The sequence below is a fragment of the Bradysia coprophila genome, unplaced genomic scaffold (assembly GCF_014529535.1).
Source record: "Bradysia coprophila strain Holo2 unplaced genomic scaffold, BU_Bcop_v1 contig_232, whole genome shotgun sequence".
Classification (NCBI taxonomy): domain Eukaryota; kingdom Metazoa; phylum Arthropoda; class Insecta; order Diptera; family Sciaridae; genus Bradysia; species Bradysia coprophila.
The window spans coordinates 10731850-10753717 of record NW_023503493.1 but is presented as its reverse complement, the minus strand read 5'-3'; the positions used below and the strand labels follow the sequence as shown (position 1 = coordinate 10753717).

The 21868-nt window shown below is 38.4% G+C and overlaps 6 protein-coding genes, 1 long non-coding RNA gene and 5 other non-coding genes across 12 annotated transcripts; 6 read left to right on the top strand and 6 right to left on the bottom strand.

The window, feature by feature from the left end:
* Nucleotides 1-632: 632 nt before the first annotated feature.
* LOC119076556 lies at nt 633-20017 on the bottom strand. The gene is made up of 3 exons (XR_005087648.1): nt 19809-20017; nt 9760-9762; nt 633-644 (listed from the first exon to the last, which is right to left on the bottom strand). It is a non-coding gene; the product is annotated as an uncharacterized LOC119076556 (long non-coding RNA).
* On the bottom strand, nt 1031-2023 carry LOC119076537. Its single transcript, XM_037183331.1, has one exon. The coding sequence runs from the start codon at nt 1984-1986 to the stop codon at nt 1099-1101; it is 888 nt and encodes a 295-aa protein (XP_037039226.1). The 5' UTR covers nt 1987-2023; the 3' UTR covers nt 1031-1098.
* LOC119076548 (mitochondrial import inner membrane translocase subunit Tim10B) lies at nt 1745-2649 on the bottom strand. Its single transcript, XM_037183344.1, has 3 exons — nt 2546-2649; nt 2374-2469; nt 1745-2309 (listed from the first exon to the last, which is right to left on the bottom strand). The coding sequence occupies exons 1-3, from the start codon at nt 2618-2620 to the stop codon at nt 2082-2084; spliced, it is 399 nt and encodes a 132-aa protein (XP_037039239.1). The 5' UTR covers nt 2621-2649; the 3' UTR covers nt 1745-2081.
* On the top strand, nt 5723-7867 carry LOC119076520 (suppressor of fused homolog). The gene is made up of 3 exons (XM_037183305.1): nt 5723-6030; nt 6538-7213; nt 7271-7867. Exons 1-3 carry the CDS (start codon nt 5900-5902, stop codon nt 7805-7807), a joined length of 1344 nt encoding a protein of 447 aa, XP_037039200.1. The 5' UTR covers nt 5723-5899; the 3' UTR covers nt 7808-7867.
* Nucleotides 10694-14676, top strand: LOC119076522. Its single transcript, XM_037183308.1, has 4 exons — nt 10694-11350; nt 11411-11714; nt 13967-14154; nt 14220-14676. The coding sequence occupies exons 1-4, from the start codon at nt 10894-10896 to the stop codon at nt 14579-14581; spliced, it is 1311 nt and encodes a 436-aa protein (XP_037039203.1). The 5' UTR covers nt 10694-10893; the 3' UTR covers nt 14582-14676.
* Nucleotides 12347-12419, bottom strand: Trnar-acg. The gene has a single exon. It is a non-coding gene; the product is annotated as a tRNA-Arg (tRNA).
* On the top strand, nt 12616-12688 carry Trnar-acg. Its single transcript has one exon. It is a non-coding gene; the product is annotated as a tRNA-Arg (tRNA).
* On the top strand, nt 13286-13358 carry Trnar-acg. The gene has a single exon. It is a non-coding gene; the product is annotated as a tRNA-Arg (tRNA).
* On the top strand, nt 15659-15731 carry Trnar-acg. The gene has a single exon. It is a non-coding gene; the product is annotated as a tRNA-Arg (tRNA).
* On the bottom strand, nt 16109-16181 carry Trnar-acg. The gene has a single exon. It is a non-coding gene; the product is annotated as a tRNA-Arg (tRNA).
* Nucleotides 16334-17384, top strand: LOC119076545 (thioredoxin reductase-like selenoprotein T homolog CG3887). The gene is made up of 3 exons (XM_037183340.1): nt 16334-16681; nt 16759-17047; nt 17110-17384. The coding sequence occupies exons 1-3, from the start codon at nt 16542-16544 to the stop codon at nt 17260-17262; spliced, it is 582 nt and encodes a 193-aa protein (XP_037039235.1). The 5' UTR covers nt 16334-16541; the 3' UTR covers nt 17263-17384.
* On the bottom strand, nt 17444-18668 carry LOC119076544 (PITH domain-containing protein CG6153). Its single transcript, XM_037183339.1, has 4 exons — nt 18287-18668; nt 18083-18204; nt 17916-18020; nt 17444-17729 (listed from the first exon to the last, which is right to left on the bottom strand). The coding sequence occupies exons 1-4, from the start codon at nt 18479-18481 to the stop codon at nt 17519-17521; spliced, it is 633 nt and encodes a 210-aa protein (XP_037039234.1). The 5' UTR covers nt 18482-18668; the 3' UTR covers nt 17444-17518.
* Nucleotides 20018-21868: the final 1851 nt, after the last annotated feature.

Genomic DNA, 21868 nt, shown 5'->3' with positions numbered 1-21868 from the left:
ATCAAATATTATTGGATTGTCCATCATTCATGAAAATAATTTTTATCTCGCAATTGACGTCATTCGAAATTATTTCGTAGTTGCGCCAACGAGCATTAGATTGCCGTCGATTCTAAGTCAAGCAACATCGCGAATTTAAATAGAATGTGGTTAAAATGGATACGGTTGTAGCATAGAATCCTATGGATTCTTTTGTTCAAGTTTCTCTTTCGTCATCATTATGGGAATTTTGTGAATTTGATTTTTCTTCAAGCTTCGCATTCTGTCAAAATAAGTCATTTGATAAAGGCTTTTGTGAAGTGTGAAAATCTAATTTCACAGTGACTTGACTTGACTCCGGACCAGCAAAATTGCTCCTGTGAGCGACTCCAATGGATACATGAACGTGCTTAGACTTTATTATAAACATCGTTCTAATTCTACACAATAGAGTAAGCAGGGCTGAGCTGCCACTTCTAAATCTCTTACTTAGCTGTTACGGAAACAAGTCCCATAATTGTCTCACTCGGATTCCGAGTCTCGGACTAACTACTATTCTTGTTGTCGAGTAAAATTATAATCACATTTAAGCAAATTACCTTCAAAGCCTCAGATTACCTAAAATTCTGCATCCTGCCATCCCTTGTATCACTCGTGCATTGTTACTTAAATACGCCTCCCCACAACAGAACTCACTCCTGAGGTTGTTCACAGGATTCATGGGCTTCCATCATTCGCTAATCTCTTTAAATATGTTGCTCAGCTCGTTCAAGTGTAATCAAATGTTCCCATATAAAGCGTACAGAGTTTGTATGCATTGTCTTTCTTAATGTCCTGAAGCCCTTAGAGATTACAGGCAACTCCTTAACAAAGATTTTTTTTTAAAGACAATTTCCAGTCCGTACTTCGTCGACATTTCCGAAACCTTTACCGAAGGAACCTTCAAGGTTCAACCTTGCGATAAATTTAGTAAGTTTTAAGAATTTTGGAGATCTCTGAATCTTCGGGATGATGTCGATTTTAGTGGAAACACAAGTGCATAGGGCGTTCCTTCAGAGAAACTTTGATTTAATTCGTCCATCCAACATTTAAACACATTTTGACTGAACCTTCCTTCTTTTAATCAATTAAATTGCTCAAATCGTCCAAATTATCTGGTAGATCTATCCGGCCCAATTTTATTTCCCTCAAAACAAAAGACCGTTTAGCACAGAGCGCTTCCGCTATTTTTCTTAAATCCCCGGTGCGGTTCGTTTCTTTGCATAGTCTCATTTTCCGATGGACACACTGTCGCAAAACCAAATCCACTTTATGAATGATTGTCTGTTCCACAACCGGTTCGCTAACCAATTGCAATGATTTTAACGGAGTTTTGATACAATCCAACGCAAACGATTCGACAAAATTTGTGGCGATCTCTTCGTCATCGTCTACATTCACGCGAATGATTTGACCGTCCTCATCCGTTGGTCCTTCTATGATGGCATGCATTCGCTTTAGATGATTTTCATCAACCGTAAATGTACGACCTCGATTTCGTTCTATAGCACCGTCAAGTGTTGAATGAAAATAGGTGACGAAATAGCCGAGTTCATTGTCTCGTGCTAGCGTTCGTACCTCCTTTCTCATACTCTTGTAATGCATTGTATCGTCGATGAGCAGCAGATAGAGCTTTTTACTGGATTCGAATGTTACATTTAATTTAACATGAGGAAAGTCGGTGAGTATGGCCAGTTGGAACTTGCTGAAATCGGTATTTTGTTTGATGTCATCGATCAGCTGTTGGATCAACCACAGCAACGAGAAACGGTGCTTTTTGTACTGTTTTGATTGAAAGTAGTGTGACTGAGCTGGTGAATCATCAGTGGTGGGCAGTCGAATAAAATCATCGTAACAAATGTGAATGACATTAAATGTTTGCGCTTCACGCTGGATCTTTTGGCAGAATGTCGATTTGCCCGATGCAGGAAGTCCAGTCAAAGTGTTTACACAAATATTAGTCAACATGTTCTCAGCCTACAATAACTTATAATTCCTCAATTCAAGTTAACAAAAGTCTATCAACACAACAAAATATAATCACAACCGATCCGACCAACAACTTATGATGTCACTTGTACCGGATTCACTGATGCTACGTCTCCCGGGTTCAAATCATTCAAATTTTGTTGTTGCTGCAGAGCCATTTGTGCTTCTTGTTGTTGTTTGAGTTGCAGTTCTAGTTCTGCCATTCGCTTGGCATTTATGTTTGTCTGAGCCTCCACGAAAATTCCCATGACCTTTTGGTTCACGTTACTGAATTTGATAACGCATTTGTCGACACAGTTTGTCTGAGAAAAACAAATTCTTAACTTTGCACAATTCGAATCTAGTGATGGCTTTCCCGTAACTAACCTCTTCTTGACTTAAATTTCGATTAAAGAAATTGTCGGTGCAATGTTGGAAACACGTTTCCGTTAATTTGTTGTACAATTGCAGAAAATCGCGGAACTGAAATTGCAAGGGAGTAAGGTGAAGGTTAACAAGTTTCAATTGATGAAATGATCAAAATAAACAGAAAAATTACATTTCGAACTTGCGGATCCATTATTTTTTGTGTGACTTTTGCGAATGTCATTTTTGGTGTCACAGCGGCCGACATCAGCAGTGTACAGGGGTTTACAAACAAACGTTGAATCGTTGCTCATTCAAAGTTCTGAAAGAACTTGGTATATTTGGGACTTAGCTCATCTAAACCCCTATGTGGTATTGGGTCCAGTAATGAATGTGTAAAGAGATAGAACCGGCGGTTGTTGTGTTAGTTGGCGATAGCGAGTCATACTGAATCATACTTCAGGTTATACTCTTTAATGAGTATATAGAAGAGAAACTAAACGGACAAGATGGGCTTAGTCCCAAATATCTTCCAGAACCTTGCAGTTCTTTACGTATCTGCAGTGGACGGTAGATTGTAGGCAATTTCGGGAGTTGTAGCAGGGCTTACTTTAGAGAATTATAATTCTGAAAATTCCGAAAATTCTGAAAAAATTCCGAAAAAGTTCCGAAAATTCTGAAATAATTTTTCGGAATTTTTCAGAACTTTTTCGGAATTTTTTTCAGAATTTTCGGAATTTTCAGAATTAAAATTCTCTGAAATAAGCTTTGGCGACAAGCGAAACTGCCTAAAATCGACTGTTCACAACAGATGCGTGTACAACTTTTCATATTGATTGGCCTAAATTACGAGAAAAATTCCGAAATTTTTGCTCAAAGAATGAAAACAGCTTTAATCATATAGGTTAGAAGGAGTTACCAATGAGCTGAATATGTTTTCAACTGCACCTAACTCACAGAAGGGAAAAAATCGAGTAGGTCGTAACAAAGTACTAAATTCTTTACCATCCTCACTTCTACAGTGAAACTCTCAGGAAATCATGACTTATTCCCAAAAATTGACAAAATTTACCGAAAAAGTAATTTGAGTAGATTTTCGGTAAACTTCATGACGAATCGTCAATTTTCAGTAATGGGAAATGAATCTTGTTGACGTACGTTTTCACCACTTGTTGGAAAATTTTCAGGATAAAACTTCAAGAAACGACTGTATTCAGATGAAAACAAGGAAGTCTGTTTTGTAATTTTCATGGTAAACAGCATTGGGGAATCTGGCACACCATTTGTATTGTGTGACAGATTACCCAATGTCTGGTAAATTAGTACATACGTCGTCACTCTTTTGTCGCTTTTGTAGTTTTCAGTATAAACTAGCACTTCATGACATGCTCTGTTGAACCTTAGAATCAATACCCTCTCTAGCAAACAAACCATTTTGATGCTGTCAAAATTGATCATTGTCAATGTCGTTTGAGATGTCAAATGAGCTGTCATTTTCTCAAAGCTATTCTCAATCAATGAAAGTATTAACCAAGTATGGTCTGTTCATGCTATGTCCTCCTCTACATACAAAGTTTGACATGCGACCATACCTTGTGTTGACCTTCATTGACCTCAATGTTACAAAATTCATATGGAGCTGCCATTGTTTGAGGTTAGCTTTGTTAAATTGACAGCTCATTTGACACTATTTGAGAGAAGAAACCGTTACTTGACACTGATCTATACCACCTTGTTCAATGAATGTGAACTGTTTACTGAATTTTACTATTAACTAATTTCTAATGGCATGTAATTAAAGTGATAGCTATTTAATAAGAAATGATCACAAGAAAATAGGAAATGATCACAAGAAAATAGGAAATGATCACTAGAAAAAGAGAAATGATCACAATTTTTTTTATGATAGCAATAAAAATAGAATTTGATCACCAAAAAATAAGAATTTGATCACTAAATATATGCAATTTTACCACTAACATATGATCGTCTCGAAATAAGAAATGATCTACAATTATACGAATTTGATTACAAAAAATAAAGAAATGATCGTGCAAAATAAAAAATTTGATTGCAAGAAATAAGGATATGCTATCTATTATTCTGTTTGATTATTAGACGATGCAAGAGAAAAAAAAATTAACACCTAAGTTACCAACACCGTTCCGGCGCCCGGCTCGCATTGCGGCCCTCCGCTTCGCTACGGGGCAATGGGCCGGATCGCTCGGCGTGTTAAAACGCTTTTTATGTGCAATGAATTACACAGACTAATTATTAGACGATGCGAGAGAGAAAAAATTAACTCCTAAGTTACCAACACCGTTCCGGCGCCCGGCTCGCATTGCGGCCCTCCGCTTCGCTCCGGGGCAATGGGCCGGATCGCTCGGCGTGTTAAAACGCTTTTTATGTGTATTCGTTCGGACTTTTAGTGATCAAATTCTTTACTTTTAGTGATCAAATTCTTTATTTTTAGTGATCAAATTCTTTATTTTTAGTGATCACATTTGATTTAGCGGGTGGTAGGTACTACTTGTGATCACTTCTTATTTTAGGTTGATAGAATCTTATTTCGTAGTGTTATATTTGAAAAACTGGTTGTGATCACATTCTTATTTTCCTGCAATCATTTTAATTTTCAAGTGATCAATTCTTATTTTAGATTTATCGCTTTTATTTCTTCCCATTTCTAATTTTGTAAAGGCTACGTTGCATTTTTACCACCTTAATAAAAATGTAGTTAGGTTGCTATAGAAAGGGTATTGCTAGAATCCAAAGCCACTTTCACATTTTTTTATGACCTCTGTGTACACAGACACAGTGTGAGGTGACAGAAAAGTTAAAAGTGCAATTTAGTTCTCTTGAGTTGACGAGATACTAGGGATGGTAGACGTTAAAAATTATCGATAATTGATTAATCAAATCATTATCGATAATTTGATAATTATCAAAATATCAATTTCCGATAACTATCAAAATATCGATTTTTTGATATAAATCGGAAAATTAATGATGATTTAACAACATATCGAAATATATCGGGTTTTTATAAGAAAATATCGATGTATCGATACATAATATATCAAAATACCAATTATTATCGATTATCGATATTTTTTGATTAATTTCAGAATTTTTTTTTATCGATTATCGATAATTATCGATTATCAAAATCATTATCGCCCATCCCTACGAGAGACATGGTGGACGATGATGCATTGGATACTACAGTCATGTAGTTACACGGTAACATGGCTGAAGGTTGTCGATGTCATTTACAGTGAGAAACAAAAAAGTTACTAAAGAAACGTAGACGTGTAACCACCTAATGATTGGCTAAGTTGAAGTGTTAGCTTCGACGCATTCAACAGATTATTCAGCAGTCAGCACCATTTTTGTGTTTTGTTTATGTTGTGTGTATACCTTTCATTCGTGTTAGCCGATCTTCTTTTAATTGCACATTTGCTTTGAATTTCCATTTTTATTTGTTTTTTTAGTGAAAGATCACTACGGTGAATAAAAGTGTGTGTGACATAAAGGACTGAACAACATGGAAAATAATCTAGCTCCTCCAATGAAACCGATTGCACCTCCTGGCTTACTTAAATTAATTGAACAATGCGAAAACCTCTATCCGGATCAAAAGAATCCCCTTCAAGTAACAACGTTAGTGAAATACTGGTAAGTAAAGATGATGTGAAACTTAAACTAGTCTTTGTTGAACGTTCGTAGGACGACTGGAAGATGCGGGAAAACAGGAAAAGTAGGAAAATATGCAGTTTCTCTTTTTTTCTCACCAATAGCTACTGTTGTATGTACAAAGTCGATTTTCTTAAAAAATAATTATTTTGTCATATTTGACACATAGCAGAATCTAAACAACCAGAAATGTGCTTGAAAAACTACTGCATTCTCGCCAATAGCTACTGATCGACAAACCCGATTTTCAAACCAAACAAATAATCTGATTCGTCTCGTCAATACCTTTCATTTAATATATCGCACACGATTTTTGAGCAGAAACATCCAGATATATGCTTGAATAACTAGTGAAAAATAAGCTTCTCCCGCATCTCCCCGTAGCCCGTTTCTTTTGTTCCTTTAATCTCGGCTAGGACAATTAGTCTCGACTTCTCGATTCTCAACACTAAACATCAGTCGCTTTATAAAACGTTCTCTCGATTTTAGGCTAGGTGGACAGGATCCATTGGATTACATCAGCATGTATTTTAACGCTGGCAAGCCCGAACTGAACATACCACCTCATTGGCACTATGTCACCTTTGGATTGAGCGATCTTCACGGGGATGGCCGTGTGCATCAAGTATCCAATGAAACGACCGAGCACCTATCCGGAATGGGATTCGAACTGACGTTTCGCCTGATCAAGCAAACGCCGACAGTGACTGAAAATGAGAAACCGCCGACATGGCCAGCCAATTTACTACAACAACTGGCCCGGTATGTGTTCCAAACCGGTAATCGTTTTGTCATCGGTGACAATGTGCCGTGGCGTAAGAGCTTGGATAATTCCAAGTCCAACATTAAACACATGCTGATCGCCGATGATCCACAATTGGTGCGAACGAACACTCCATTCGGGTGGGTCGATTTTTGTCAAATTGTTGGGGTCACCGAAGAGGAATTGGATCAAGCATCGCGGTGGAATGGGAAAGGTGTTACCAATTTGTTGCGAAGAGATCCGAGTACGGGCGGTGAATGGCTGATTACGAATATGAATCGGGCGTCAAGTGTCTTTGAGTTGTTCCCAGAGACATTGAAACAGTTGGAAAAGGATTTGGAGAATGAAGGATCCGACTTGGCCGGTGTTAATGCAGACTTTACGTATAAAGAGATCCCGAAGGTGATTCGTCAAGTGTAGTGTCTCCTTACGATGTATCTAATTTTGAAAGTTTTTCAGACGAAAATCAAAACGGAATTTGACTCGGAAATGTTGGCACTAAAGTGTTCGTTGAACGACAACGTTCCGGATCGTTTCATCAAAACTGAATCGGTTGAAGATCAAAAATTCAATTCTTCATCCTTGTCCACAAACAATTCACTGAACAATTGCTGTCCGGTCAACTATCAGCCGAATTCATCACACGTTGTCCATTTGGATGGTCTTCAATTGACATTGGCTCCGTATGCAGCGAAATTCCTCGTATTGGCAATACGCGATCGAATCAGACATGGTAGACATTTCACATTCAAGTGCCAGAATATGGCATTGACTATGGTGTCCGAATCGGTTACTGGTTCGGTTGTGTCCAAAAAGAGTCCGTACGGTGTGCAGGGATATTGGATGCAAATTCTCATTGCGGATGATTTCATTGACGTGTTACTGGAATCGTTAAAGGATTTGTCTGGTGGCGTCGAAACGATGACTTTGCCGAAACAATATGAATGGCCGGATAAGAATCTCAAAATTATCATTGACAATCCCGAGCAACAGTAGGGGATTTAAGGATTTTTTTAAAAATTATTTTTAAAGTAAAATTTGACTCCATTTTGTAAACAAATCGAACCGGTCGTTTTATTGGGCTTATCGAATCTGCAGCCTGAAATAATTGCTACGAATTGTTGAATGAGGAGAGGGGAAAGTGGTAAAAAAGTAGCTTGGAGGGATAGAAGAGCATAATTTCGACGTAATTCCTAATTTACCAATTTTTGCTTTCTTTGCTTCCAGTTTATCAATCAGAGGGGACCAATATCGACATGATCCTAACATTTGTGGTGCTATTGGTCGACCAGTTCAAAACACATTAACATATTACCTTTGAGGACATCTTGTACAGGCAACGGATTCCTGAAAAACTCTAGTTGTTAGAATTCCAAGGCTTATGTGAAGTGTGAAGTGCTCTAAGAGGTATTGCTTCTTAAATAAGATTGGGAAGCTGATTGAACCTTTCTAACTATAACAATTTCCTGTTACATAATTTGAGGTTTCCACCTAAGCTTTTGCTAAAAATATTGCCGAAAAACCCTTTCTAGAAGTTTAGCTTTTAAGAGTTTTTTGCAAGTCTGGCCTTTTTAGTGGAAACACTTAATAACGCGCTCCTACAGAAGAACTTTGATTTAATTCTACCGTACAACCAGGGTTCTCAAAAGCACAAAAAATAAAAATGCAAGTCCGGGTTTACATACACTCGCGGAATGAAAACCGACACATTTTCTGTTTCGTGGTTTACTGGTTTTTTGTGAATTTTGCATGTGGGTTTATATGGAGAAATCAGAAACTCAAGTAAAACACATGAACAGAAAATGTGTCGGTTTTCAAAATTCCGTGAGTGTACAAGACCTTTTCTTAAATAAAATTACAAGAATCGAAATCATCCAAATTAATTGGTAGATCAATACCAACTGAACTGTGCAGCAGTTCATACCAAATTTTTGTGCAACTTCTGTTCAGTTGGAGTCTTGTATTGAAATGCAGTTTGAGTCAAGGTCTTACCAAGGTAAATATAGTGAGGAGGTAATGCCACAACCGAATCAGATGTGCAGTAGCACGAAAGTTTGCTATAAACGCCATCTCTCGCTGTGTTTAAAATAACAAAATTGCTTAGAAACCTGGGCCATCTGTTTTGTAATAGGCACAACATTTTGTGAAACACAAGAAAATCATAGTTAACCATTTTAAAAAAAGATGTCAGTGGCAACGAACTGTTGTGCTAGGCCGCGCGTCTGAATGGCATTACCTCCTCCCATTTATTTACCTTGGGTCTTACAATAGCTGCTAGGAATTTCGCGCCGCGTCATTCACAATATTTGACAAAATGACACATTTTGTATAAGGAAAATGACACTTTGTGGGTTATTGTGAATGACGCGACGCGAAATTCCTCAATATCCTTACAATTAGAAGTTATGTCATAGCACTGTTAAGCACCTAAGCTGACTTTGACATCACTCAATCAGAAGGCCAAAATCACATCCAAAGAGTGCTTTGGTTATGACAATCGCCATTTTTTCGCAAGCGTATGGACAGTGCAGTATCGCCCAAAAATGCGTAATTTTTCGCTACATTTTATTATGAACGGAAACTGTAGATACTAAACTTTGTTTTGAAATCATAGCATACCCAAATTTTTGCGATAACTGCTCTAGTGAATGACGTAACCTCCTCATATACATCCTTGAATCAATCCGTCCCAATTTCATTTTCCTCAGAACTGAATAGCGATTAGCCTGAACCAAATTTAATCAAAAAATCTGATCTGATTTCTCTTCGTATTTCACTTTTTTGGGTCAAATTGGGTTGCAAATCTTTTTGATTAAATTTGGTTCAGGCACACCGTGCGATATTTTCCCGATATGATCAAGGTTCTGAAAGAGCAAGTAAAGACACTTAAGAAGGCGGGTGACATCAATTTTTTTTTGTCAAGCTTAATTCGTGATAAAAACTTGCACAAACTTAGTTGGCACCACAGAAAAATTTTGATGCCACCGCCTTCGTGATCAATTCGGAAGTGTTTCAACCTGTTCTTTCAGAACCTTGGGTTTAACACAAATTTTCAAGGTTCTGAAAGAACAGATTAAGACACTTCCGAAGGTGGCGAAACATAAATTTTAACAATTTAGACAGGTTTAGGTAAACACACTCATTCATTATAGACTGTATGAAGAGAAAACTTAAAAAAAAATTGTCGAGTTGACATTCCACACAATCTGTACTGAGTGTGTTTAGTTTTAGTAAAACATGTCTAAATCAAGGTTCTGTAAGAACCAGGCTAAGACAACTCTGAGTTGATCACGAAGGCGGTGACACACAAATTGAGTTCAGCGGTTACGAATTTTCTATGAAAAAGGCAACATAACAAAAACAAAATTCCGAATTTTTCTAAAAAACATTTTCTTCAAGTTGATTTCACACACAATCTGTACTGAGTGCGTTTATTGATTTCGGTGTCACCCGCCTTCGTGAGTGTCTTAACCTATTCTTTCAGAACCTTGGTTAAGACAAACGCGGAGGCTGGTGACACCAAATGTTATAAACGCACTCACTGCAGATGCTGAGAACAACTTGAAGAAAATATTTTTTTTGGAAAATTCAAAATTTTGTTTTGTTAAGTTGCATTATTCATATAAGCTTCGCAAACCGTTGACGCATTTTGTGTGTCACCTCCTTCGTGATCAACTCAGAGTTGCTTATCCTGTTTTTTCAGAACCTAGAGTATGAGAGTATACAAACATTCATTGCTTGTAGCCAGAGAAATGATAACAGATGGGGGGGCAGCGCAAGAAATCTCTGAAAGGCATAGAACGTCGTGCTAAAGAATGAATGAGTTCATCTAATGGCTTCACTGACACACTCAATCATAATGTTGTGAAACGTCAACGTCACAAAATATGTCACTTGAAATACACGGCATGTACATTGTGTTTTTAGAATCTGCGGCAGCCATTGCAGTCAACAAGGAAAATAGCAGTGAAGCCACTGACGTGATATTTCCGTCGTTTTTTAATCAAAACATTCAAAAATCTTCAAAGTGTCCGATCATTTCGATTCACAATATTGGCCCGTTTTGTTAAAAATTTAACGTCATGGTGGATTCCACAGTCAGCAACAGCGGTGACATAATCGAATCATTCCAAGTCGACCAGGATCACGATCCAACAAAGCTAAACATTCACTACTTAACGGAAATATTTGAACGCGATGAATTGTGGCCCCACTACCATATCGTGCAGCCGGTCGATATCAGTCAATCAAACAAGACCTCCAGCGGTGTGTGGAAATATTTCGGCAAGCTAGAGCACGCTAATCAAATCGTTGATGAGGGATACTTCTACTGCATAAACTGTTACTCCAATCGGGTGACCAAAAAATACCAAACCAACACATCCACCGGCAATCTTATCAAACATATGTTTCGAGCTCACAAGGTACTACTGGAGCAACCGATGTATCGAATTAAGCGGAACAGTGATTCGTATACGATTGTGAAGGAGGAATCGAAGTCGTACCCTGCTGACCAGCCAAACGACGATTTGATTTACGGTAAGTGTAGTGCCATGTCAAATGTACTCCGCATCTCAATAATTGATTTCGTAATTGCAGACATAAATCAGTTTCTAATTGATGAAGTGTACAAGCGACCAGAACTGTTCGATCCCAAGCGGTGCCACAAACATAAGCACCGAATCCGACAGAAACTGTGGGTAGAGGTGTACGAAACGATGAACGGTCTTATTCCACTCGAACGTTTGCCAAAAATATGGAAAAATATCCGCGATCGCTATCAGAAGGTGCGACGTTCCTGCGAAAAGGACGAAAATAAAGTACCAAAATATCGCTACTACGAAAAGTTGAGATTTTTGGACCCGATCATTGATGCGTCGACCAGCAAGACAGGACAGTCTACGTAAGTATTTACCTAACGATTTTTCGAAAACACGAAACTTTGCTAAGAACGGAAGTTCGTCAGTTATTGATAGATCTGTGAAAAACGTTTTGTTCGCGGTAACTAACTGCTGGATAAGCCTCCACTATTTACTTCCATTTTTAGCGGTTTTTCCAAAGGCCATTTGATGCTAATTGGTTATTCTTGTTCTTTTGATCCCATTTGTCCATCGCTCTCCTGTCCAGTTCCTCTCCAGAGATGCTATCATTTCCATGACATCAACAACGTTTCCGTTGAAATCATTTATCTCTAAACTAGCCTAGAGTTTTACTGCTTAAGAGAACCCATCAAAAATTTAGATTGATACTAGGGAACGTCAGATTGTTCGAACAGAAACGGAATATCTAACACAAACCGAAACACAAAGCTACATTGTCCCAAAGAAAAATCGTTTGTGTTTCCGTCTGTGTTGGAAATTCCGTTTCTGTACGAACAATCTGACGTTCCCTACTAAATAATAAAAACAAAAATGAAAAGAAATTGTGGTGACTGTCAGACGACATAATTTGAAAATAGAAATTCTGTACATCGTCAAATCCGTCTATTGAAATTACAAAAGTTTCAGAAAAAAATTATTTAAGAAAAAATCTCATCGACCCTGCCAGGAGTCGAACCTGGAATCTTCTGATCCGTAGTCAGACGCGTTATCCATTGCGCCACAGGGCCATGTTATTCCGCGCTAATACGGAGACCGGTCTGGATTAGTGTGCTATTTACTATTTCATTGTATAACACCACTCGAACGCATTTTCATCTTTGATCTTTCGAACATGAATTCAGATTTGTTTCGAGTTGTAAACAACGAAACTGCAGCCAGCGAAAAGTAATCCAGGCCGTCGTCCTTATTAGAACGCAACAGCACGGCCCTGTGGCGCAATGGATAACGCGTCTGACTACGGATCAGAAGATTCCAGGTTCGACTCCTGGCAGGGTCGATCAACTTTTTTTAAATATTTTTTTTTTCGTTTTCGTTGCTCTGATAATTTTTAATTTTTTCATTCTATTCCCTCTCAGTTTTAAGCGTGGCATCTGAAGTCGCAGCATAAAATTTTAGAATTTTTATCTAATCAGACCTGCGCGCAAAGATTAATCCAATTTTCGAATTGAAATAATTTTTACCGTCCATTAAAGTACTTCAATTTTGTCGATTAAGAACCGATTATGTTTTAACGAAATGTGTCTGTAAATTGTGATCAATTAAGAAAATGACTTTCTATATCAAAACTGATGTCCTTACAAAATTTTCGAAAACAGAAAATTTCTTGTTTCGTCGAACCAACGGTTCTTGATTTCACTAGTCGAGAATATTGGACAACCACTTATTCATGCACCGATTTAAATCCTTCGCTTAAAAAATACTCAAATCCGCATTGATATTGTTAGATTACTCTGCAACGTTTTCATTAAATCGCGAGACAGATAATCACAATCAAATAGCATTGAGAAAACGTTGCACTTAAGCGATAAGCGGCTAGAAAACGAAATTATTTCACTGAATCCCGTTTTCCTTTCTTCCTAAATCACTGCAACATGGCCCTGTGGCGCAATGGATAACGCGTCTGACTACGGATCAGAAGATTCCAGGTTCGACTCCTGGCAGGGTCGCAAACTTTTTTTTTCTTCATTTTTTTTTTTTGCTATCCAATACATTCGTTGCCAGTATCTACAGTAAAGGTTTGATTTCTCGTGAGGGAATTCGCAATTTAATGGCAGAGGAATAAAAGTTTTCCTGTTGTTTTAATGACCTTGCGTTAGAAGGATTAATGGGTGCGCAAATAAGACTTTCACGAGGATTTTTATCTGAAAGTTAGACCTGGTGCTGAACAATTAACTTGTATTGTTACAAGTAAGAGAGCAATTTTGACCGTACACCGAAATATTTTTTCGTCGAGTTCTCACAGCGAGATCATTGGATGAAAAATTATTTTTAGATCATGACCACTCGTTAGTGTAGAACCGTGACGCGAGTCTTCAATGATTGAAACTGTGACGCAAGTTCACAAAGATTTACGCTGGACAAAATTGAAAAGTTTTTGACCCCGGTTCCGAATTTCATATAATTTTTAGGGACTTTCGCCATGGAAATTACTCATTTGGGTCAAGAGTTCCATCAGCGATTTTCAATGCAACATTTACTTCGTAGCTCGATTGCGACTTGACATTGTTCCGTCTCTCAAGAACTGATATTAATTGAACATTTCCATTGATTTCAGATTGATCAAAGATGAAGATGATTCTCAGTTAAAGGATAGCTACTACGAGGATGAGAAAAGTCAAGACGAGATGTTCGAAGTGTTAGAACTTGATATGGATGATATTGAAAATGTAGAAGTGTGCCATGAAGACATCGACGAAACAGCTGAAGAAAATGTCCTCGATGTCAAATCTGAAGGAACTGAAAGTAAGAGACCGATATCGATGGGACAAAAAAAGTTTATTTAACAAGAAAAATTCAATTCTTTTCAGGAAGGCTAACTTATTCGTCTGAGCTAAACGACAGCAATGAGATGTGCCACTACGAGCTGCAAAACGATTCCGAAGTCGACGAACAGGAACTGTTTACCATTGATAATACAGAGACTGATGACATCGAACCGTCTAGTGCCAAGCGTATGAGAATCGATATACCACTAAACTACGAACCGATTGCGTCCAGTATATCATCGAAACCGGAAGCAACCGATAAATCGCCCGCAATATGCGAATTTGACATTTTCGGCAACTATGTGGGGGCTGTGATGAAAAATATGAGAAAAACCGATGCGCGTCAGCTGCAAATGAAAATTGTGCAGTTGATCAATTCGTACAATGACGACGATTCGGGGTGAGATGGGCGGAAAATTGTTTCACAAAAGTTGATGTCTATAAAAACTGTTAATTTTGCAATAAAAACTAGAATTTACTTATAGCTCTCACTCTTCTTTCAACTTCTCCCGAAATTCGACACAAAGCCATTGTGATTGTTATTCACAGGTAAATAGTGAAATTGTCTTTAGAGAGCAACCATCAAATGAATCTTGACTTTTCAAACGCTTTTTTTTCACCCAAAAATAAAGAAAAATTTTTGAGGATAATTTGACGACTCGATGAGGACGGAATTTATGGAAACCCCACCAGACCAAGTCGTTAGGTTTAACAATTTAGTTCCCACGAGTGTCCAAACCTTTCCACACAACTCACACACTATTGTACCGTACTACAATTCTCGATTGCATTTAACAGTCGTTCCTGTAATGTAATACTAAACACAGGTTGTGACAACAAATGCACCACAGAAGGTCTAAAGAAATAAAAATTTTGCCTGTCTGCTCAACTGTCGCTCAAATCTCGACCAAAGTTTCAACTGTTCAAGGCAGGACCACACTGGCTAAACAAAGGTGCCATCATAGGGCTCGCAGAACAAAGGTGAACTAAAAACAGGCGTCAATATATTAAATCGAAGAAAAATTCCGAAGGCACATCGGGCATGACCTGATGGCTCAGTGTGGTTAGCCCGCTTAGCCTGTAGGCACAACAGTACGAAGAATAATGTCGCTTCTAGTTGTAAAGTAATTACTTTTGGACGGTCTATTTGAGGCAATTTCACGAGTTGTACCAAAGATGTACCGTCCACAACAGCTCCACAAATAACGAAAAAAATCTGTGATTTTGTCTGAAGGCCGAATCCATCACTAAATTAGTTATTATTCTCCAAAAACATTGACGATAATTATAATGAATGACGACACCGTCCTCACCTCATATACATAAGTTCTCATTCATCAATGACTTATTCATATACTCAATTCAACGTTAAAAAAAATCATTGTTGAGTGGAAGTGTGTGTGTTGATTGCAAAATTTTACATTCTATTTTCGTTTTATCGCATTTAACTGGAAACGCACACTATACAAGCCGAACAACATGGCCCTGTGGCGCAATGGATAACGCGTCTGACTACGGATCAGAAGATTCCAGGTTCGACTCCTGGCAGGGTCGCGACAATTTTTTTTTTTTAATCAAATGCAGAACGAACAGCATTAGAAGTTAGAAATGTTTTTACATTGCAAGGGACTACAAGAAATATTTAAGTGTGGGAGGAGTATGAACGTTCTTTTTCAATATTGGTAGTTTGCTAGTGTGTGGATGTAATTTCGAAGGAATCACCAGTTCGGTATATTGATTATTGATGAATTAGAAGCTTGATACAGTGGTTACAACCCAATTTTACAAGTCGTTAACTTGCTTAGTTGGTGCAACTCTGTTCAATGAACTCATAATGTTTGCCGATAAGGTTGATGTATGTAAGAATGGTGAGAAACGAATAATTGGATCCATTGGATACATAAATAAAATGGAAAAAGAAAAAAAAAAGTCGATCCTGCCAGGAGTCGAACCTGGAATCTTCTGATCCGTAGTCAGACGCGTTATCCATTGCGCCACAGGACCACATGCTGTAACCTCATTAGAATCGAAAGTGGCACTGGTATGTGTGTAATGACAGTATAATAATGATTTTCCATTCTGAATATAAGTGTTTCCTATAATTGAACGCTCTACTACATTTTGATTTTGCAGCTGGGGTGAGTGCCAGTGCAGTGGGCCGAGTGTTCCCATTAATTTTAATTTATATTGACGTTTGTTGACAGTAAAACCAATTTGTAGTTTTTTTTATAATTTTATACAATCAGCAATTTTCGTTCGATACAAGAATCGAGTTTGTTACGCCTCGATCGACCAATTATACCAGTTCGTGTTTCATTCATTCAACCGCTCTATACCAAATCTAACGTAATCGTGCGAACAAAAATGGCAAATAAAAGCCTTATCTTCAATGGACTATTGTTTGCTTTAATTCTCGTGATTCACCTTGGAAGTGCCGACAAAGACATTCCAATATCCAGACTTAGTCAGAATGTTGGCGGTCCAACGATGACCTTTTTGTATTGGTAAGAGTTCTGAGAAAATTGAAATTCTCTTTGTTTTTTCACTCAATAACACCAACAAACACGGAAACTCTCCACAGTTACTCGTGCGGATATCGCAAGGCATTTGACGAGTACACAAGCATTCTGAATGAGAAATATCCCGAAATTCTTGTCAGCGGTGCCAATTACGATCCGCCCGGCATGAATCTGTATTTGTCGAAATCGATTTTATTCCTGAAATTCGTGCTCATCATTGTGTTGATGTCATCGTTCGATATCTGGGGATATTTAGGACATGCCATTCCAGCGTGGTATCGATGGTGTAGCGAGAATAAATTGTACGCCTGTATGATGGTGTTTTTCGTGGGAAATATGTTGGAAGCACAGGTGAGTTTGATACCAACTCGGCGACCGTGTCCTCCTGAATTGAGTGATTGAACCATTTTCAGCTCATATCGTCTGGTGCATTCGAAATATCATTGAATGATGTTCCAATTTGGTCAAAGCTGCAGACCGGCCGGATTCCGGCACCTCAGGAATTGTTCCAGATCATCGATAGCCATTTCCAGTTTTCGAACAAAGTTCCCGATTTTGGACAATAAATTGCTGAACAAAAAATGAGATGCAAAGTCATGTTGTGTAAGGCACGGAGGGTGCACGAATGAATTGAATGTTTTTGCTTTGTACTGTAAATAGAAGTGCTTTGGAAACACAGACCGTTGGGCAAACAGTTTTTATTTTATTTGCTGGGACGACTTGTCCTATCAGAGATTACACACAGAGTATGTTGAAGTGTCTCGTTTATTGATATCAAAATCGGTATTTTACAAAACACCAAAAGAGGTCGAGGTTCTTCCTTCAGTGAATCTGTTGATTAACCGAATCGAAGAGATCTTGCTTGTGATCCGATACATTTGGTCTGGATTCATAGGTGCAGATTGTAACGCCATGATGATGTTGAGGTGTGAATTCGCCCCTCAAACCGATGTAGTAAATGCATGACGTATCAGAGCCGAAATTCGACGGGAAATGTAGCGATAAATGATGCACGGATGAAAACTGTACCGTCCTGAATGACAGAGAAAATTCGATTAGTATACGGAAGTCCATAGAAATTTCGTGGAATCGTAGCTTGACTTGAAAGTCTATGGATAGTATGGACAGTAAGATCAGATCGCAGTAGTTTGATATAGACCGTGACGCTGGTCATGCAATCATAAGTAAATAAATTGCGACCAGCGTCAGTGATACTTACTTAATCGGATATTCGAATGTACCATCAATGTCACGGTGCAGTTCGAACTCTTGATCGGGTGTTGACTGGCAGTCATCGAAGCACATTTTCGGCCGATTTTTGTACCTGCAAAGAAAACGATTTCTTATGAAACTTTGATGTGATGGACAAGTAGTGCTTAACATTACAGTCTCACTCTATTCGGATGAGAATCGTCGTTCGCCCCAATTATAATCATCGCTTTCAGTTTGATGTTGCCGGTGAACGGAATATTAAGTAGCAGTTCTTCATCGGCATCGCTTCGTACGAACTGTTTTTGATGAGTAAAGGAACAAGTAAAAAAAAATTGGAAGACTCGACTAGACAGTATAAACGACTGAAGTGCAATTCACCTTACTGAAATCTAGTCGATCCTCGTACGGTTTGAATACCAGCTTTCCACTGCCTTCAGTCTCTTCGTTCAGGCATTCCAAATTGATCATATCGATTTTCGCATACAGACTGTACTGGATTCCCATTTCTAGGGCATTATCCACATCAGTGGCTTCATGTGAACATCCGGGTCCATGATCGTGACTGTGGGGCATTTTTTAGCGGGTTTATTTAATAGTGGAAACGTTCACTGAAGTAATTTTATCTCTGAGTTCTTCCGTTAACTCTTTCAGCCTATCTAAATGCTCTTAATTAGCTAAAATAACTGAAAACTACTGCTAGCTGAGACAATGACAAATGAAAATAAAGAATTGACTTTTATCATCAAAACAGATGCACATAACCTCAATCACAGCAAATGAAATTGGTATGTACAGGGTGTTCCCTTCCTATTCATAATTTTGATGTCAAGAGAAGATGTATCTGTACATATAGTTTTTGTGTAATTTTATTTAGACAATTTCACGGCAGAGTAAAATAAACCAGGCAGGAGCGGTTCATGGTTCATTTTCGAAACATCAAATAAGGGACCTAATACACGGGATGAAAATGAACTCAAATGAACACTGACATAAATTGAAAAATTTTATTCGCAAAATATTATTATTATTAGATTATTCAGGTCCCTAGTCAAACAAGCGCTCCTGCCTGGTTAACTTTACTCTGTCGTGACAATTTACAACGAAAAGTAATTTAGGAGGCAGCGATAGGCAGCCATCCTGTTATTTATTTCTGAGAGCGAGATTAATATTAAAAAGATGAAAAGTGATGACGAGGTGGAAAGAAAGATCTATAGAACAAAGAGGACCATTACAAGATTTTTCGTGGAGAGGTCACGCAGATCGAGCTCAGTTCAATTAACTAATTTCTTCCTGTTTTTTACATACAAATCTTGACGTATCACCCATCGAGACCAGTTAAGCAGCTAGTCATTTTCTTTTACACTCTTTTAACACTGTTTGAATGGGCCAAGTTTTTTAACGTTGCGATTTGGCAACGGGCTAAATGCAACACTAGAACTCACTCACAGCGCAAGGCTATTAGACTAAAACAGAAGATAAGTTCACAAACAAAGCCAACGCTTTTCCCTTTCCCAGGGCTCACGTTTAGTGAATGAATTGAGAAGAAGAAGGCTGTTCGACCTCGAGAACTAGCGTGGATGGATGTATGCACCAACAAAAATAGTTATTTACATAACAGGAAATAAAAAGTTGAAAAGTAGAGTTTTCGTGTGAAATTTGTTGATCCGAGGCGAAGCTGAGGTCAGTAAACACACGAAAACGAGACTTTTCATTTTTGTCCCGAGTTAAGCAATGGATTTCACATATTTTTGAAACCTAGACCAATTATCTTGTTTTCCCTATGTGTGTAATAAGCCACTTTCGACCCTAGGGAGAGAGATTTTAGCCATTGCTCTCGGCTCGGGCTTTAAACCCCTCAGCAAAATTAAAATATCCAAACAAGGACGTAATGTACTATTACGCAAAGTATATAAACACTGAAGGTAGCGCAGTCCCTCAGGGAATAGCAAGAAATACGGTTCCCGACTTTAAGGTGAATTTCGTATGACGCCAATACATATATTTACAGCATGTTGTACGCATGTGTATTGATATACAATAAATTCACCTCAAAGTAGGGATTCGCATGTTTTTGCGGATCTGCGCTACCTTCAGTGTTTATATACTTTGCTATTACGGACCGAGTTACGCGCTCTCTTAAATACAATCCTTTGTATACCGCGCTGTACTAGAGCGTACTAAAATGAGGCCAAGTGGGCCAAGTACATATGTATTAAACTACAACTACAACTACAACGTTTAAGGCCTTGGATGTGTAACAGCAGCTTTGACGTTTGATTGATGCCGTTATTTATTGAGCTACCTTGGTAGAGATCATAAAAGTCCGAACTTTTCTCTACAGCACAAACACATTTACTTTATGAGTGTCCAATTGTCCAATTTGAAGGAATGGCAACGAGCAAAATAAACAAATACAAAACGAAATTCTACATTACATTGAATGTAACGGATTTGAACACAGATTGTGTCGATTCAGCCGAAATTGAGCTGAGCAACATGAAATGGAAAGTCAAATTCGCGAAGAAACCGGCCGACGACGATGCGAAAACCGAATTCCTGGCCGTAAACTTAGTGTCCATTTTCGATAAGGAATCGACAAAATATTCGTGTGAAGCTCAGGCTGCTTTCGAATTGTTTCACAAGGATGGCACAGCTGACTGTGTGATGAAACACTTGGATACGAAGTTGTTCGATAGCAAGAAAACATCGTGTGGCATTGACGATTTTATCAAATGGAATGATTTTGTGGATCATCACGTTCAAGATAACGAGGCGACATTCGCAGTTGAAATTTCAACGGGACCATTGAGACGTAAACGTGTACTCGCCAATGGTATAGATGAGGTGTCGACCGAATTTATTTGGGCTATTGAAAATGTGAGCAAATTGGGACAATGCCTGTCCCCACAAGTTGTCTTGCGAGGTGTACGCTGGACAGTTCAATTCATAAAAACAGGAGACTACGTTGGAGTTTTCTTGAACGGGGAAATGAATGATATGGACGCCAATTGGTCGTATAAGGTCGATGCTACAATTAGCTTGAAATCATTTTGGACTGATATCGACCCCGTCACCTACAACGGATTCATGCGCACATTTCATTGCAAAGATACGTGTTGGGGATGGGGCAAATTCCAAAAATGGTCTGATTTCATTGATGAGAAGAAGAAGTACGTTCGGAATGATACGGCGAATTTATTTGTTCAACTGAAAATCGAGCAACCAAAACCAATGTGGACAGCCCCTCGGTGTAAGCTCACAAAAGCAAACTCATCGTTGGATTGCTGCATTTGTCTCGATAATTTTACGACCGGAAGAATTTTCTCTGCGAAATGTGGACATCTGTTCTGTAAGCCGTGCTTTGATCGATCAGTCGCTAATCGTAAAGTTTGTCCAACGTGCCAGGGTGCCACCACTTTGGCTCAACTTCATCCGATCTTCTTTTGAACTTACGCAATTAACTGTTTTTACTTCGAAAAACGACATTAATTGATCTTTCCTATGTTTTTGTAATATTTTTTTGGTAGGTCCTATTGGCAGGCGCCTGCCAATAGCCAGATATTATTATAATGACTATTGGCAGGCGCCTGCCAATAGTCAAAATATTATTAAAATGACTATTGGCAGGCGCCTGCCAATAGTGAAAGTATTATTAAAGTGACTATTGGCAGGCGCCTGCCAATAGCGAGATATTATTAGGTAGGTCCTATTGGCAGGCGCCTGCCAATAGCCAGATATTATTATAATGACTATTGGCAGGCGCCTGCCAATAGTCAAAATATTATTAAAATGACTATTGGCAGGCGCCTGCCAATAGTGAAAGTATTATTAAAGTGACTATTGGCAGGCGCCTGCCAATAGCGAGATATTATTATAATGACTATTGGCAGGCGCCTGCGAATAGTCCAGAATATTAAAATACACTATTCGCAGGCGGAGAGGTGTAGGATGTCGAGAATA

Excerpts from the sequence above, each read along its gene's own strand:
- LOC119076544 (XM_037183339.1), bottom strand. The coding sequence starts at position 18,481 with ATGCCCCACAGTCACGATCATGGACCCGGATGTTCACATGAAGCCACT. Across the intron at positions 18,021-18,082 it reads CATCCGAATAGAGTGAGACT|GTACAAAAATCGGCCGAAAA; the intron begins GTAATGTTAAGC and ends TTTTCTTTGCAG. Across the intron at positions 17,730-17,915 it reads ACATTCGAATATCCGATTAA|GACGGTACAGTTTTCATCCG; the intron begins GTAAGTATCACT and ends TCTGTCATTCAG.
- LOC119076522 (XM_037183308.1), top strand. The coding sequence starts at position 10,894 with ATGGTGGATTCCACAGTCAGCAACAGCGGTGACATAATCGAATCATTC. Across the intron at positions 11,351-11,410 it reads AAACGACGATTTGATTTACG|ACATAAATCAGTTTCTAATT; the intron begins GTAAGTGTAGTG and ends TCGTAATTGCAG. Across the intron at positions 14,155-14,219 it reads CAAATCTGAAGGAACTGAAA|GAAGGCTAACTTATTCGTCT; the intron begins GTAAGAGACCGA and ends AATTCTTTTCAG.
- LOC119076520 (XM_037183305.1), top strand. The coding sequence starts at position 5,900 with ATGGAAAATAATCTAGCTCCTCCAATGAAACCGATTGCACCTCCTGGC. Across the intron at positions 6,031-6,537 it reads ACAACGTTAGTGAAATACTG|GCTAGGTGGACAGGATCCAT; the intron begins GTAAGTAAAGAT and ends TCTCGATTTTAG. Across the intron at positions 7,214-7,270 it reads CGTATAAAGAGATCCCGAAG|ACGAAAATCAAAACGGAATT; the intron begins GTGATTCGTCAA and ends AAAGTTTTTCAG.
- LOC119076545 (XM_037183340.1), top strand. The coding sequence starts at position 16,542 with ATGGCAAATAAAAGCCTTATCTTCAATGGACTATTGTTTGCTTTAATT. Across the intron at positions 16,682-16,758 it reads ACGATGACCTTTTTGTATTG|TTACTCGTGCGGATATCGCA; the intron begins GTAAGAGTTCTG and ends AACTCTCCACAG. Across the intron at positions 17,048-17,109 it reads GAAATATGTTGGAAGCACAG|CTCATATCGTCTGGTGCATT; the intron begins GTGAGTTTGATA and ends AACCATTTTCAG.
- LOC119076537 (XM_037183331.1), bottom strand. The coding sequence starts at position 1,986 with ATGTTGACTAATATTTGTGTAAACACTTTGACTGGACTTCCTGCATCG.
- LOC119076548 (XM_037183344.1), bottom strand. The coding sequence starts at position 2,620 with ATGTCGGCCGCTGTGACACCAAAAATGACATTCGCAAAAGTCACACAA. Across the intron at positions 2,470-2,545 it reads TGGATCCGCAAGTTCGAAAT|TTCCGCGATTTTCTGCAATT; the intron begins GTAATTTTTCTG and ends TTGCAATTTCAG. Across the intron at positions 2,310-2,373 it reads GAAATTTAAGTCAAGAAGAG|ACAAACTGTGTCGACAAATG; the intron begins GTTAGTTACGGG and ends TGTTTTTCTCAG.